This window comes from Heloderma suspectum, chromosome 13 (genome assembly GCF_057233095.1).
Source record: "Heloderma suspectum isolate Gila_16-S chromosome 13, 16-S_ref, whole genome shotgun sequence".
In the NCBI taxonomy this organism is placed as follows: domain Eukaryota; kingdom Metazoa; phylum Chordata; class Lepidosauria; order Squamata; family Helodermatidae; genus Heloderma; species Heloderma suspectum.
In genome coordinates, this window is record NC_139470.1 from 24919306 (window position 1) to 24937183 (window position 17878).

A 17878-nucleotide genomic window follows, 5' to 3' on the forward strand; every position below is an offset into this window, starting at 1 on the left:
CCTTCTCATACCGCTCAGTAGCACCACAAGTCCACAGTCACACAAGAGGAGTACACTCTCCTTCCCATGACGTCATTGCTCCAGTTTCCAGGAAGGATGATGCTGCCGTGGGAGGGAGCCACAGCACAGACTCCTCCCACGTGACTTCAGGCTTCTGACACACTGCTAATGGTAACTTCCAAAAGTGCACTTCAACTGGCAGTTGTGGAGCACTACAAATTTTTAAATCTTTTAATTTGTATTTAAACATGCGTGTAAATCTGTATTCAAATCTTCTTGTAAACCACGTAGAGATACTTTTAAATATAGTAAGTGGTATATAAATCTATTAAATAAGTAAATACCCTATTACTCCCTGCAGGATGCTCATGAACATTCGAAGACATCAGCTCAGCCTGTAGGTGCCAAGGGCATTAATTGCACTGCAGTATCGCTATGTATATGTATTATGTATATGTATTAATTGCATGTATTAATCGCTATGTATATGTATTAATTGCACTGCAGTATCACTATGTAGCACCACCCGTTGTGGGAATCTTTCTCCCAGAATGCCATAGGATTCATAGCACAGCAGGGCTCTGTACTGATGACACATTTTGCTTCAACTTTCAGGAACTCCCCAGAGAAGAGGTCTGTCCAGAAGAAATAGTGGAGCACGTGGAACCAGTGAGTTCTAAGAAGCCAAAACAAAAGGTAAGTTTAAGGAGTCCACCAAGTAACCTATCTGTGCAAACGCATTGGCCCTTGATTTAAGCTAGCAAAGTGGGAGGCCGCTCTGCCTAGAGAAGCACCAGAATTGTCAGGGGAATAACAAGCTCATCTGCTGAGAGCAAATTTGGGTTTCATTGGTGCACAGCTGAGATTTAATTTGTTGCAGGGTGCACTCACACACACATACAGATGCAGACATCAGTTCCCACATTCCATTTTTTAGGTCTAGGGTGGCAAACTGTATCGTACCAGTATATTTGTTGGGGACCTGTGATGAGTTGCAGCTGCCTGTTGAATGTATTCTCAGTGGCAAATCTTGGTTTGCCTCAGTGTAGTGTAGTATAGTATATTGTTGTTGTTCAGTCGTTCAGTCGTGTCCGACTCTTCGTGACCCCACGGACCATAGCACGCCAGGCCTTCCTGTCCTCCGCTCTCTCCCGGAGTGTGCTCAAGCTCCTATTCATTGCATCGGTGATGCTATCCAGCCATCTCATCCTCTGCCGTCCCCTTCTCCTTTGGCCTTCAATCTTTCCCAGCATCAGGGTCTTTTCCAGGGAGTTTTCTCTTCGCATTAGGTGGCCAAAATATTTGAGCTTCAGCTTCAGTATCTGTCCTTCCAATGAGCAGTCAGGGTTGATTTCCTTTAGGATGGACTGATTTGACCTCCTTGCAGTCCAGGGGACTCGTAAGAGTCTTCTCCAGCACCACAGTTCGAAAGCATCGATGCTTCGGTGCTCAGCCTTCCTTATAGTCCAGCTCTCACAGCCATACGTTGCTACTGGGAAAAGTATAGTATATAAATGTTTTTAAATAAACAATTGTTACTTCAAAATTGGGTCCAGAAAAGATAATTTCTTGGTGGTACTCTTCAGTCTTTGCTAGACCAAAAATATTGTTTACCTTGATATCATCTTAAAAAAAAAAAGATGTAATTCACGATCCTTATTGAGTTCAGCCCCACAACAACCCTGGGATCAGGTTGTTGTCGTTCCAGTTTTTACAAAGAGGGACCTGATTGAGGTTGGGGCCCCATGCCATGGGGCAGTCAGGGGGCTTAAACCCAGGACTGCAGTACTCTATCCACCAGACTGCACTGGCTCTCTGCCATATGGTTGTTTCTGGAAGATTCTTTTCAAATTTTAAAGTATTGTATTCAACTCTCCAGGTCATAATATTTTTAATTTGAATTCAAATTATTGCAGATGTTTCACACATGCATTGTACAACCTATTCAACTGGTGAAATCAAACTGTCGAGCACTTTACCTATTAAGTAGATGTCTTGTAGAATTTCAACTCTCTCCTCCTTCTGGACAGATTCCAAGGGAAAGCTGTCCTGAAGAAATTGTAATGTCTTTGAATATTTGGGGGGTGGGAGGAGCAGAGAAACCAAGCAGTCTGAAAAGCAGGGATGAGAAACTCCTGTACCAGTTTCCAGAGGGCAGCCGTATTATCAGTTGTGGCAAAAACAGCTAAGAGAGCATTCCTGTGGCCTCTAGACAGTGGCTGGCATGCCATAGGAAGCTGGAGATCTCCTCCCCCGTGCCTGTACACAGCTATGAGCACAAAGGAGATATGATTGCAGATCTTCCCACCTGCTCCCAGGTGCCGCAGAAAGATTCTTTTATGAGGTCGGAACTGTGACCTCATAAGTGAAGTTGGAGAGGGAGAAAAAGGGGTGTGCTGGTGGGTGGGGGGAGAGACTGGATCACGGAATATCCAGGGGTCCCTAGCCTCGCTCTTTGGCTCTCCCTTTCCAGCCCCTTCACTCATTCTTCACACACACACACACACACACACACACACACACAACCTTCCCAGGCAGGGCTCTGATGGCAGAGGAGGAGGTAGGAGTGCTGGGCGGGAATGGTGTGGCTGAACTTGGGGCTGAGGTGGAGAAAACATTTTCTTTCCTTTTGGGATTGGGGGCATTTTTCTTTCCTTTGGGGCTGGGAAAAAGGGTGCGCGCGCGCGTGTGTGTACAGGATGACCAGAGCAATCCTATGTAGGTCTATTCAGAAGTAATTCCCATTCAGTTCCATGTAAGCATGCATAGGATTGCAACCGTAAGTGGGTATTTTGTTGTGCTTCTGTGGGGTCAACTATGTGGATTGGTTTTGGAGTTCAGACTCTTCCTCTGCTTGTGCTCTGTTTCTTGGGTGAATTACTTCTATTTTGACTAGCCAGGCCCCCATGGCAGCCATTATGTGACTAGCCGCATCCTCCATAGGAGCCATTTTGTGGCGGTGCCCACAGCAGTTTCTCAAATGTACCCCTGTCCTATGGCTTCTCCAGTCCCCTCCCCACCCACTAAAAGGTAAGCCAGCTAGACAGGCTCAGAGGCCCATCTAGCTGCTTTTTGTATTTTAAACGGAGGTGAAATTGTCTCCGTCCTTCTCTCGCCTTGCCTGACTCTTGCCAGCAGGGCAGAGCATAGAACAGGCAGAGGACTCTGAATTCTGTCTGGAGTGTCACCCATTGGATTGCACCCTAAGAGTCTTGTAGCACCTTCAAGACTAACAAATTTATTCTGGCATAAGCTTTTTATGGACATAAGATTTTGCCAGAGGCCTGAGTTGGGATAAAGGCTATTTTTCACACTACATGTGTTAATTGGTTTACCTAGCACCAGGATGTTATGTTCTCAGCAGCAACTGTACTGTGAATGGGCACTGGTAACAATTGACTGGGTTCACCCAACACACTAACCCACACTCAGTGGTTCCTTGAACCGTGGGTTAGAGTGTTGTCTGAACCCACAACTTTTCCCACAGGGTGGCTTGTTAACCACACAGGGTGGCTTATTTTTTTTGAACAAGCCACCTTGAGAACCCGTGGTTTGTTGTTGGGTTGTTCAGAGCAGTTAACAAACCACACTGCATGGTTAACCAGCCACCCTGTGGAAAATGTCCTGGGTTCAGACAACATGCTGATCTGTGGTTCAACAAACAACCCGTGGTTCAGCAACAATCCACACTCAGTGGTTGAGTGTGGGTTAGCGTGTTGTGTGAACAGCTCCATTGTCTGCACTGAATTTCCTTCTGACTTCTTGTTTACCTGAAACTGGAGAACACCTCATGCATCTGATGAATTGGAGCACATGAAAACTTATGCAAGAATAATTTTCTTTGTCTTCAAAGTGCCACATGAGTCTTCTTTTTTCCCCCCTACCAAACCCACCCAACCCTAAATTCCTGTCGGGTTTTGCTTTAGGGCGAAATCCGTTGGCAGTCTGGGGATGTGCTGATAATGCCACAGGCAAAATGTATTGAAGCTCATTTGGCTTTCGCTTGAAATTCCTCAGATACTTTGAGGAGGAACTTGCAGACTTCCTCTGAATTTCCATAGTGACTCTACCTAAAAGTATTACCTGCTAAACTGCTTTTGACCTTTGGCTTCAATTACTTGCTCTATCAACTTTGAATCGGGTTGTCTTGAATTGTTTGCAGCATAAAACAGACATGAGCAACTTGATCAGAGAGGCCAGGCCAATGGTCAGTTTGCCAATGTGTGAAAGGGTAATTTTTTTTGTGCTCATGGATGTAATGGGATTCCATTCTCGGCTGGTGCCACGCACAAAGCTCGGATGGGAAACTTCTGGCCAGTGGACCAAATTTGGCCTGCCAGGTGCAAAGTCCTCCAGAGACACCTCACTGACTCACCAAAGTCCCCGCTGCCTTGAGGAAGGGAGAGGGGGTGAGCAAAGCCAGACGAAGCTGCTTGACTGTGTGTCTCTTGCCCCCACCCCCATCCTCCCTCTGGGGCTGTCTGTGCACGTCGCTGCTGGGATTGCAAATGTCACAAAACAAAAGTGCTCTGCTGGTGGGCTCTATCGAGGGTTCAGAGAAGCTGCATTTTTTCTATTCATTACATTTATATCAGCCTTTTATTTCAAGAAGCCCAAGGTGGCATACATAGAGTCATAGAATAGTAGGGTTGGAAGGGGCCTATAAGACCGTCGAGTCCAACCCCCTGCTCAATGCAGGAATCCAAGTCAAAGCATCCCTGACAGATGGCTGTCTAGTTTCATCTTGAGTGCCTCCAGTGTGGGAGAGCCCACCACCTCCCTAGGGAATTGGTTCCATTGTCGTATTGCTCTAACAGGAGATTTTTCCTGATGTTTAGCCGGAATCTGGCTTCCTGTCACTTGAGCCCATGATTCCGTGTCCTGCACTCTGGGATGATTGAGAAAGGATCCTGGCCTTCCTCTCTGTGACAGCCTTTCAAGTACTTGAAGAGCGCTATCCTATCTCCCCCCAGTCTTCTCTCCTCCAGGCTAAAGACGCCAAGTTCTTTCAGTCTGTCCTCATAGGGCTTTGTTTCCAGTCCCCTGATCTTCTTCGTTGCCTCAGTGTAGTGTAGTATAGTATAGTATATAAATGTTTTTTAAATAAATAAATAATACTTCAAAACTGGGTCCAGAAAAGATAATTTTTTGATTGTACTCTTGAGTCTTTGCTAGACCAAAAATAATGTTTACCTTGATATCATCTTTAAAGATGCAATTCACGATCCTTATTGAGTTCAGCCCCACAACAACCCTGGGATCAGGTTGTTGTCGTTCCAGTTTTTACAAATAGAGACCTGATTGAGGTTGGGGCCCCATGCCATGAGGCAGTCAGGGGGCTTAAACCCAGGACTGCAATACTCTGTCCTCCTCTAAACCTTTTCCAGTTTGTCTGCATCTTTCTTAAAGCGTGGTGTCCAGAACTGGACACAGTACTCCAGATGAGGCCTAACCAGTGCTGAATAGAGGGGAACTAGTACTTCCCGGGATTTGGAAGCTATCCTTCTATTTAAAAAGGTAAAGGTAAAGGTGTCCCCAACCAGTCGTGTCCGACTCTAGGGTGCGGTGCTCATCCCCGTTTCTAAGCCGAAGAGCCAGCGCTGTCCGAAGACGCTTCCGTGGTCATGTGGCCGGCATGACTGAACACCGAGGTGCACGGAACGCTGTTACCTTTCCCGCCGAAGCGGTACCTATTTATCTACTTGCAATTTCTTGCTTTCAAACTGCTAGGTTGGCAGGAGCTGGGACTGAAGACGGGAGCTCACTCCGTCATGCAGCACTCGGGTCTCGAACTGCTGACCTGCCGACCTTCCAGTCTGCAGTTCAGCGTCTTAACCACTAAGCCACCGCGGCCCCTTCAATAATACTTCTATTAATGCCGCCCAAAATAGCATTGGCCTTTTTTGCAGCCACATCCCATCGTTGGCTCATATTCAGCTTGTGATCTACAACAATTCCAAGTTCCTTCTTGCTTGTAGTATTGTTGAGCCAAGTATCCCCCATCTTGTATCTGTGCATTTTGTTTCTTTTTCCTAGGTGCAGAACTTTGCATTTATCCCTATTAAATGATCTTCCTCTTCTCCATTTAATCCTCACAACAACCCTGTGAGGTAGGTTAGTCTGAGAGTCAGTGGCTGGCCCAAAGTCACCCAGTGAGCTTCATGGCCCGGTGAGAATGAGAACCCGGATCTCCCCAATCCCAGTCCAACACTCTAGCCACTACACCACATGGGCTTCCGCATTCTCTGGCTTAAAGGGAATGTTTGCACTCATGTGAGAAATTGGGAAGGGCACTAGTGTGTTAGTAAACTGAAAAATAATTTACATCTATTTAACTGGCTATATCTGTCTGCAAGATCATTCATCTTGAGCAACTCTTTCCAGTGTATCTGCTTGCTTCTGTCCTTCTCCGCAGGAACTTGAGAAGAAACTCCTGCCTTTTAGACATTTAGAAAAGGATCTGAGGACCCTCCATAAAGACCTTCAACATACAAGGTAGGAAAGATGATGTTGCACCATATCATAACATCCAGAGGAAAAAGTGGTTATAATAGTTAGGAATTGCTCTCCTCCTTTTCTAAGCTCATTACCAAGAGCCAACAATATCATTATTGCTTATTATAATACATTGGGGTCATATGTATCCCAGGGCATGGCCTGAAGGCACACGACACAACCTTGCTAAAACTAAGTATGTCTGAGTCTGGTCAGTGCCTGAGTGGAAGACTGCAGGTATCCCACCTTGAGTTCTGTCACTGAAGAAGGTTGGGATATAAATGGAATAAATAAATGTGGAAGAGGGTACTCCCTGTGGAGATAGATTACATAGCCGTGCTTTGCATGTAGAGACACGTGATACCTCCCCGCCCCCTTCCCCTGATGGAGTCCTGTAGGTAGATATTGAACCAACCGCTATTGGAGGTGATGGGTGGATTTTACTCCTGCCGCAAAATTTTTCTCAACATGCAGTGCTTTAATTCCCTCCTCTATAAGTAAATAACAGCCATTCATGTTTATGGCAGAAAGTAAAGAGAAGCATTGGGAGTGAAGGGGGCGGGGTCCGTCAGTGCTAACCGGCCTCCTTGTCCTTATGACTTCCAGGGTCCAGGTCCAGTTTTACCCACTGTCAATGGATTGCACCCCCTTTTTTTTTGTACCATATAACTGAATGAGAACCACTGAGAGCTGAGCCAGCCCCAACCTGCAAAGCCCCACCCCTTCATCAGCCTGCCTATCCTCGGGCTTGTTCTTGTTGGGTTTTTTTTTGCTGTTTTGATGTGATAAAACAGTGTAATGCCAACATAACTATAATATTGCAGATTGGTATTGACTATCTCCTTTGTTTCAATGGGAACCATCAAGAACTGAGTTCCTTCTTGGGTCCTTTGAGTCTCCCAATGGTTGACAACTTTGTGACTGAGCGTTGCTGTAACTTTATGTGGAGCTGCCTCATATGGAATGAGACCTAAATTGAACCACCCAGAGAGCTTTCACTATTGGGTGGTATAAAAATGTAATTAATAAATATATAATAATTAATAATACATTTCTTTGAGCTTTCTGTTAGCAGCTGGTCTTGAATCCAGGTGTCCAGCCTCTCCAGGCAGAGATATTTTCCAAGGAAGGTGCTCTGGCACCCGTGTCCTCCTTGTTGGTTTCCCGTCGTTAGCCATTGTGGGAACACAGATACCACGGCTCTTATGTTCTTATCCTGGTTTATCTGAGGTCCCTTAAATGGTAATGCTGGGATTTGAACTTGGACATTCAATATATGTAAAGGCAGCAAAATACATACTCTATACTCTGACTTGACCGGTATACACATTGATTTCCTATGCAGAGGCTGGTAAATAAAAACAGTCAGAGATGATGCATCAAAGCTGAACAGGGGTAGCTTAAACTGATGCAAAGCTCCATTTGTATGCTCCATGCACGGGATGGCTCCTTTGGTCTTTGTACGTTCGTCAATTTGAATATCAGACCAACACTTTGCAGCATAAACATCAAATGTTGGTATAAATGTCATGATTTACTACCGGCGGGGTTTAGTAACAGCCTGCTGCAAAACTAAATGCTGACAAATGAGCACTGTCAAACTCAGAAGGGCACACGGCTCTGATACAAGCGTTCCCATTCATAGCCCTTAGTGTAACATCTTTAAAAGGCATTTCTACAGAGGACAGTCAACAACATAAAAGAAGACAGATGCGAGTTAAGCTCAGGGCAATTAGGATCTTTGACCTGCCTAGACATTTCAGCCTAATTCTTGGCTAGTTCCGGTCTCCGTTGCATTAGCTTTGCTCAAGAAGTGTGTGTTTCTGTCCATGCGGGGCAGAGGGATATGGCTGTTCTGAACACTGAGGAAGGCAGTGAGGGGGTGTACAGCAGAGGTCAGGAGCAGAACTACAAGTAATAAGTGGTTTTGGATGACTGGAGTCTTGTGGAAATTCCAGTAAGCCAATGTTGAGAGGCTTCTTTCATTAACAATGTTAAAACAGCTATATCATTTAAAAGGCTACATTTAAACAGGGTGCCTTTCACACCGTTTCTAAAAGCCAGTGGAGTGGGGGCCAATCGTAGCTGCAGTCCAAAACATCTGGAGGGCATCAGATTGGGGAAGGCTGATTTAGGGCTTTATAGGAATGCCAGTGCTGAATTGTGACTTGAAATGTACCAGGAGCCAGTGTAGCTGTTTTAGAGCTACTTTAATACGTTTCAGTCTATAATCTCTAAAGGTGCAATCCAATGGGGATAGTTGGCCACCTCCAAACTCGGAGGTGACCAGCTATCCAATGCATGGTGGGCAGAGCACAGAGGGGATTTTCTCTATGCTCTGACCGCCCTGTGTTAGCAGCTAAATGGCTGATTTCAGCTGTCTAGCCAGAGCAGGTTGGAGTGGGTGGGGGGAGGCCGGATGGCGCATAGGAAGTGTTGTAACAATGCTTCTGCCGTCCCCTCCCTGCTCCAGGAAGCCCCCCCCCCCCGTTCCATGCTGCTCTTACAAGCATGGAGCCAGGGACAAACCACGCTTCTTATGAGGGGGCGGGGGCAGGGAGACGGTTTTCTGGGAACCGAATAATCCTATGGCTGCCTAGCCGCTCTCTGGCAGCCGTAGGATTGCACCCTAACAGTACCCAAGAGAGAAATTTTTACCACCACTTGTGCTTCATCTTGGGCTGCTAAGGTTTGGAGGTGCCGAGATAATGATAAACCAGATCCATATTTGCTTACAAGGAGCCTTTATTGAGTACTTACAGCACACAGGCATACCCAATGGTTGGATCAGACAGCTTCTCTGAACACAGAGCCAAGGGGTACAATGGGTCTTATACCATACATGTCAGCAGTGAGCCAGCATAATAGCAGCAAGCGTTAATTAGCATTCATTCCCAGCATAAACTAACAGTACTTGTTCAGAAGGAAAACAATCAGGACTTTCCCAGCACAGACACCTGTAGCTTAGCATAAACATAGCCTCACTTCTCAGGCCCATCCTAGGCCCTGATAAGATACTAGCCTTCGTTAGCATGGAATGCTAACGCTATCGCTGCGCTATCAACCTTTGACTCATCTCACATGCTCAGAGGCCCACTAGCGAGGGAATTGCACTTATAATGAACCTAAGCCAAGCACTATGGATCTCTAGGCCCCTCTAAAACTACAGGTGACTTGGTTACAGGCCTGGGGCCATTACGCAGGTCCATTCTGTAAATCAGCTGAAATGGGCTTCTGCCCACGTACTTTAGTCTAGCGTGATTGGGGGGTGGGGTGTCGGCCGGTGTTCTTTTTGTAAGCAGCTCTGCTGTGGTGTATATGTAATAGCTGTGGCACCACAGAAACAGTGCTGTGGTGAAGCTTAAGCGGAATGAGTCAATCACAGAACACAGACACGGCCCAATGTCCTTGAAGCGTTGTTACCGCTCTCTACTGATCGTCACGCTTACGCATTTCTGACTGCATCGCCATGCTAGAGCCACTTGGAAGTGGAATTCTGCCAGGCGTAATTCACTCTTGTCTGCTTTCTTTCCCCCTTCAAAAAAAAAAATTGCTCTGGAAACTAGCCTGTTCTCTTTATTTTCAGTTCAGTGCTTTTCAGTCTTGGCTGTTCTAAGTCCCCTATCTCTGCTCTGCAAAGCCCTTGCTCGTTTCCTTTGCCCAGTCCGTCTCCCCTCCTTCAGGCCAGGCAAATCAGCCCAGTAGATCAGGCTGTCTGTGTAGTGGTGATCATGGTAGGAGGCCCGATTGGAGTTTGCAGGAAAGAAAGACATTGTGCTGCCGCTTGGGATACTGGCATTATCTGCCGACACTAGTTTCCACTGTAGCTCATGCTTAGTAATGCCAGTTGCTTGGAAACAGGTGTTCTGTTGCCTTTTTTTGCCGTTCGGCAGCCAACACTCTAATTGGCATGCTTCTTGCACGGTCACAGCTGGAGATTTGCAGAATTCTTTTCTAGAAGAAGCAGAAGCAAAAACTTTCTTTTCTCCATGAATGGCAGCTCCCATTAATTAGAGAGCAGACACAAGCAGACAGCTAGCGGAGTATACGGATGGATGAAATATTACCTACGCTGTCGCACACGAAGGGAAGCTGCTGTTTTAGGTACCTGTCAACAGCCCTGCCTTTTCTGCTTGTTTGCTAGAGTCTCAATTTAGCCTGTTGCAACTTCACACCAAGGAACTGTTTATTGCTTATTGGATTCTGTCATCTATGTAAACATGCTTACAAGTATCCTTTGGAAGATAACACTGTGATTGACACGCACGCTTTTTTCTTCCTTGACGTCAGCAGCCAAAGAGGACTCACAAGGGGTTTGCTACTAGGGTGACCAACTTGAATCAGTTTGATGGGTAGATGTATTCACTAAGATGTTAGTTATCCACTAATAGTTGATGAATTGGTGGGTCTTCACATTAAGGGTATACCGGCTTTATTGTTTGAGTGTACTTTGATCCCGGTATGTTATGACAAATCCATCTTGCAGAAGTGGTTCTTAAAGTAGGTCTGCCAGCTTTAGGGAATTAAAAAATTATAATAATGGTCTTCTAAGAGTGTGGGGAAGCTTTTGTTCTTTAAAGTATAATTTATCTTAGTGCAAGAAGGTGTGGAACCCATAAGGAGGTTTTGGTATTAGCTGTAAGCCCTGTTTTCTACTGTTGTTTCACTAAGTGCCCTTTTTGCCTGATTCCAGAACTGAGAAAGGCAGTGCAGTGTGTACCCTGCAAGTAATGATAATAAATATCTAGAAAAGCTGCTCACCCTCTTCCCTCTGGTTGTTGAAATTCCTCCAGGCATTGGCCCACACGTTTTAAAAATTATCTTTGCAGCCATAAGGGCTTGAAACTTATTCATTTATTTTTTAAAGCTGAGATGCACAGGAAGCTGAATTCTACAGCTAGTCCTTAATTCTATGCTTTTTCGTCACTTTAACAAAAAACGCAACTGTCTAAAGTTTTCTTAAAAGTATCCAGGGTTACCCTAGCTGAGGCTCTGTGCTGAGCAACCATGAGGTACCTACTCATACAGGTGAAACCAATTTATTGCACATTATTTATTAAAGTGTTTATAGACTGCCATTTGATATAAAATCTTCAGGTTGCGTTACAAAATGTACTAAAACCAATAGGCACACATTGTGTAAAAACAGTAAAAGGCAGCATTCAGTTATGATAAAGAAGAATAGTTGGAGTGCCCCCAAAGCTCTGCAGAAAAAGGACCACCTTGGCCTGATCTCTAAAGGCCAACAAGAGGGGACAAGCAAATTTCCTTAGGGAGGATGTTTGAGAATGTCAGTGCCAGTGCAGAGAAGGCCCTGTCCTGCATTGTCACCACCATAATGCAGTACGGAGGAGGACCTCTAAGATGGATATTAACATGAATAGTAGGTTCATATGGAAACAGGTGTTCCTTAAGGTATTCTGGACCCAGACTTTCCTCCCTCTCCTACACCAGCTCTGGAAGGAGAGGGGTGCAGTGCTTTAGCTGAAGACACTAAATTTCTGGGACTAAATTTCCCCCTTCCCAAGGAAAGGTGAGCAACAAGGGGTGAGCAGGTAGGTATGATGGATGGAAGCACTCAAGTAACTTTGTCCTGAAACTGGAACTCCTCATGCAGTTGGGAGCGCCTTCTGGAGCTATTTGCCAGGTGACATTTCAGGCATATGGCATAACTATGCTACACACTAAGTAGACATAACTATACTACTACTATAATTAACTGGGCTTCCCTCAGTGAATCCTGGGAATTGTAGTTTAGTGAGAGGGCTAAGAATTCTGTTAAAAGATCCCCACCACCACCACAGAACTACAATTCCCAGGGTTCTTTGGAAGAAGGAGCGTCTGTTAAGTTTGTAGTGTAGAGAAATGGCCACAGTATCCAGTCTTCTACCTGTTGGTGAACCATGCAATCAGTGTACATTTGGGGGCTCTTCACAGCCTATTCATGTTGTGATAATCTAGTCCAGGGGTGGGCAACTTGTAGCATTCCATGTGTTGTTGGACTTCCATTCCCATTATCCCTCACCATTGGCTATGCTGGCTAGGGCTGATGGGCATTGCAGTCCAACATAGTTGGAGGGCCACAATTTGACCGTTCCTGATCTAGTCATACCTGAGCTGCTGCTCTTCTTCTTCTTCTTCTTCTTCTTCTTCTTCCTCTTCCTCTTCTTGCTGATGTTGCTTGCTTTTTAGAAGAGGAAGATTCTTCTATGAGTTAGGAGGCAGGCTAATAAATAACTCATCTGACTCTACGCTTCACATGCTACTTCTCAACGTTATCCCAACATCACAGTAATGGCCAGAAGATCTACATTATTGGGTTCTTGTACAGTCCAAGCCTGTACATGTTAGCTCAGAAGTAAGCCTCATTGAGTTCAGTCCTCATTGAGACAGCTTTAGGTGTGTGCATTTTTTACTTAATGAAATGTGTCAAGCTTCATTAATATTGGAGGGGAAAGCATGCCTCTAATTCCGTTGTCATTCTGCATTACAGTTAACGAATAGCTCATGGGGGAGTAAAAGGTTTAAAATAATTAAACGCTCATGACATTATATTAAGCCCTAAAATTGTGCTCCCAATCAGCTTTCTTTATATTTTGTTTGCTGCTAGGTCACTTTTATTTTGGTGCAGTAGGAGAGTGACCTTTATCTATATTAATTTAATCTTATAAGGCAGCTCGAGTATTCCACGGAAAATTGTTAGTACTCAAAAAGCTCTCTTAATTTTCCCACTGACAAAGATATTAGTTTACAAGAAAGACATGCCCTTTGTCGAGAAGGTGGCGGAAAATCCGTGTTGTGACTTACAGTCGGCTGGAGCTCAATTACCGTAATAAATGTATTCCAAAGTTCATCTCAGATACATTTGCATTTTAATGAATGATTCTTACCTTCTCATCAAGTTGGCAGCAAAGGCTAATTTTATTAAGTTACTACATAAATGTGACACTTTGAAACTAGAATTTTAAGTGGAAAAATATTTTCTTTACCCCTTGCGTGGAAATGATTAGATCTCCTGTTTGTGCCACCTGTCTGGGACTTCACAGACTCTGATTGGTCTTATTAAAGATAGCTATTTATTTTAAAGCATTTATACCCACCTTTCTGTTTTCAGGAGATGTTTTCAGGGGTAACATGAGTTGACTTACCAGTTGTTTTCCGGGCCAAATTCAAGGTGTTGGTTTTGACCTTTAAAACCCTATATGGTTCTGGCCCAGCCTATCTTAAGGAGCGCCTCCAGCAACACCAGACAGGCCGCTTAACAAGATTAGCCTCGGATGGCCTTCTCTCTGTCCCATCAGCCAGGACAGCTAGGCTGGTGAGGATGAGGGAGAGGGCCTTCTCTGTGGTGGCCCCTACTCTGTGGAACTCCCTCCCTAAGAAACTCCGCCAAGCCCCCTCATTAATTAGCTTCCGCCACGCATTAAAAACGTGGTTGTTCAGGCAGGCATTTGGGGTGGGTTAGGGTATTTTTAGAAATATGATGTTTTAATGTAGAATTTTATTGTTTTAAAACTGTATTGCTGTACATTGCCCAGAGTGGCTGGTGACTGGCCAGATGGGCAATTAAACAATTAAATGAATGAATGAATGAATGAATGAATGACTGTTCAATGTGCATAACCAGCCATTGTACACATTCACCACCCTCATGGAGAATTTGGACATAATCTGTCCATGAACAGGGAATTGTGCACATTTTGGGGGCAATATGCATTGTCTCACACAGCCTTGGGGAATGTGCATATCTTGACTGCCATCTCCGGGTAATATGCACATTCTTTAGTCAGCATGCATAGTCTCCAAGCAAAATAGTTGATCTCCTTGCAGCCATGGGGGGAGGTGGGGGAGGAGAGGAAACTGACAAGGCTCATTCAGGCACGACTACACCATTGTTTAGCATTACATATAAATTAGGCCATAGTCTCAATTAGTTTGATGAGCTGGATCCAAGCCTAAGAGCATGAGGTTCTGGATTTGAATTTTCGTCTGATGTACCTCTGAGAGCAGAGTTGCGGGAAGCCTGCTCTATGGTCTTGCAAAGGGGCTTAACTTTCTGTCAGAACAAGGTGTGTTCTGAGGCCTGGTGCGAAACTGAGGCTTGCAATTGCCCGACTTCAAAACAGGGCCTCAAGAAGGAGTGCAATAAACACAGACGATCCCGTGAGCAGAGAGGAGGCTCCCCTTGCACATCATTGGTCCCTCTGGCCTGTGCCGTTTGTTACACGTCTAGCCTTCAGGGACTTTAATGCATTGTTCTGAGGAAAGGGGGTTGTTTTGAACCTGGCGCAGCCATTACTTTAGGAGGTGTGTTATGTGCCAAGCGATGGATGCGCTTGTCAGATCGGGATGGGGCAGAGACATATTTTATGGACAGACTGCAGAGCCATCTGATCTGATGTATCCATTTTGCTGCCACTCTGCACCCTCTTCTCTTCCATCAATTCACAAAAGGCTTGCGTTAAAATATCCATCTATCAGTTTACATTCTGGCTGTGGGTCTCCAAGAGAAGAAGAATGTCTGTCTTTATTTTTATCAATATGTGAAATCCAAGTGTCCACACCTTTCTGTACTGCTTCCCTTGGTGAGGATTTCCTTATCCCATTGAATGACGCTGACGCCGGATGTCCGAAATGTGGTGACTGTTGATTTATTTTATTTATTTATTAAATTTATTAATCGCCCATCTGGCTGGTCACCCAGCCACTCTGGGCGATGCACAACAACAGAACAGTTTAAAACAATAAAATTATACATTAAAAACATCATATTTTTAAAAATACCCTAACCCACCCCAAATACCTGCCTGAATAACCACATTTTTAATGCGTGGCGGAAGCTCATTAAAGATGGCCACAGGACAGTGCTGAGACCCCAGATGCTTTTCATGAATGTTCAAAACGAGAGTACTACAAACAGAACCTTCCGCAAAATGTGGCTTGCATTAATAAAATCCTTTATTGCCCCACATGACCCCTTATTTCTGTCCCTCTCACTTTCTTTCCTCTGCCTGTCGTTAATCCGCTCATATAACCACCATGCTACTTTTCTTAATTTTTGCAATTTTCTTAAATAAAGCATTTGATTGATTTCATTTTCCTTTTTAGTCTGTGGTGATGTTTGCCTGTTTGGACTTAGCTTGTTAACCCAAGCTTGTGTGTCTAGAACCCAATTAGTATAGGTTCTGAAGCTAAACAAGACCAAATTAACACCTCTCACTCTCTGCTCTCCATTTTACACTTTCCCTGCACCTCTCTGTTTATCTATTGCCCTGTCATTTCCCCCTCCTCCCCCTGCCACCTCTGTTCCTGTCCCATCTCTCTCCATTTGCTCATTCGCCTCTTCCCTCACCCCATTTCTTGTTCCTGCTTCTGCTTTCAGTGGCCTTCCTCCACTGCCTCCTTCCTCATCCCTGGTTCTTGCATGCTCCATCTCTCTTGTGCACGTTCACTTTCCCCCTCTTGTCTCCGATTCCTGCTTCTTCCACCTAGCTGCCTCTGCTCCTGCTCCCTCCCATCTCCTTCCATCACCTTTCTTGCACCTTCCTCTCCCACCATTTCAGTTTAACAGCAGCGGGTGACTCTGCTAACTGCATCACTAGGCCTGCATGTGAGTTTTAGGGATGGATTAGAAATTTGTTTCAGTTCATTTTTCATCAGGATTTACCCAGCTGGCACCTTCTGGACCAAACACGGACTCGGATGCAATCTGCAGCCGAAGTCTATACATTTCCAAGCGTGCAGTGTGATTCGCCCCAAAACCAAAAAAAGTGTTCAACAGCATGCGTATGTTTGAAAAATGTGCATGAAGAAATGTGTACTATCAAAAAATGTGCACAAATATGCTTTAATCAATGGGAGAAGAACGCGTACATTTAAAAAATGCACACAATGGATGAGTACATTTGGAAAAATACACATGAAAATATGCACAGATTTCCATGCAAAGAGGGGGGAAAAGGCTCGCAATTGAGTCCGAATGAGCTTTGAGATGGAGTTCAGAGAACTTTGGCAAGCTTGAACTTTGCTGATTTGCACATCCTAGTGAGTTTGCATTCCCTGCTTCTTCTCTCTCTACCCCCACCCCCACTGTTCTTGTAACCAACACATGCAGTCTTCCTTTTTTCTTTTTTCTTTTTTTGAGGAAGTTTTTAATTTTTTTTAATAATTTGTGCAAATCTCAGGCTTCACTTGAACATGCAGGTAGTTCTCTCTTGTTTGCTGGTGACCCTGTTTTAACTACAAAGCTGTCAATAGGCTGGGACTGAGTTCAGCATTAGAAGGAGGGATATATTTCCCATTTGATAAGAGATACACTGGCAATGGTGTGGTGGTAAATTGTAAAGTGCAGGCGCTCATCATGATACTCCCCACAGCCACACCCTGAGGAGAGTTCAAAACTGAGGGCAGCTGTGGCAATCCATCATTAACAAACCAGTTCTAGCAGTTTTCATCTCCACCAGGAGCTGGTCTTCTACAAAGCTGATGGGCCTTAGGGCACAGTCATATGCATGTTTAGACAGAAAAAAATCCTGCAACTCCCAGCATGCCCCAGCGAGCATAGCTGGCTCAGGAATGCTGGGAGTTGCAGGACTTTTTTCTGTCTAAACATGCATATGATTATACCCTTAACTGCCCATTCAAGACAAGGCCATCCTAAAATACTTTGGGTAGCTGACAACAATATATTATTGCTGGGAATATCCCACCACCCCCAGCTACTGTGAGGATTGCAGCTAAGCTCAAAGGGAACGGCAGCTAAGCTCAAACGGAAGCCTGGGTGGTGGTGGTGGCAGATGACATCATCTTCCCTGCTAATCAAAAAGTCCTCACACCACTAAGAACATAAGAAGAGCCGTGCTGGATGCCAAGTGTCCATCCAGTCCAGCATTCTGTTCACACGGTGGCCAACCAGCTGCCCACGGGAAACACACAAGCAGGACACGAGCGCAACAGCTCCCTCCCGCCTGTGTCCCCAGCAACTGGTGCACATAGGCAGACTGCCTCTGATACTGGAGGTACCATAGAGCCGTCAGGACTAGTAGCCATCGATAGACTTCTCCAGGAATTTGTCTAATCCTCTTTTAAAGCCATCCAAATTGGTGGCTCTCACGACAACACTGTTGAAGGTCGGTGATCCTATTTGAGTGACTGTCGGCCTTTGCTGGTCTGTTTTGTTTTTGTGGAAATGCACAATTTTGCATGTGGGGTTGGGAATATTCCCCCATGTAACAGTCCTAGGATTTCCGATATTGCTGACATAATGGGGTGTGTCACGGTTCCACCCTGCCGCTTTGCTGTCCACCTGCTCGACTCCCCTGGTCTCAACTACTACGCGTCCCACATCCCCTGACTTCCCAGGCTCCGTGCAACACAGATTCCT

At 45.1% G+C, this 17878-nt stretch overlaps 1 protein-coding gene across 1 annotated transcript in view; it reads left to right on the top strand.

Annotated features, from left to right (window-relative positions):
* The window catches only part of CCDC60 (coiled-coil domain containing 60), a 69186-nt gene that overhangs the window by 26078 nt on the left and 25230 nt on the right, over positions 1-17878 (top strand). Inside the window, exons 2-3 of the mRNA XM_084820491.1 lie at positions 616-696; positions 6416-6495. Of these exons, the coding sequence (XP_084676617.1) occupies positions 616-696; positions 6416-6495 (161 nt within the window). The remainder of the gene's footprint in view (positions 1-615; positions 697-6415; positions 6496-17878) is intronic.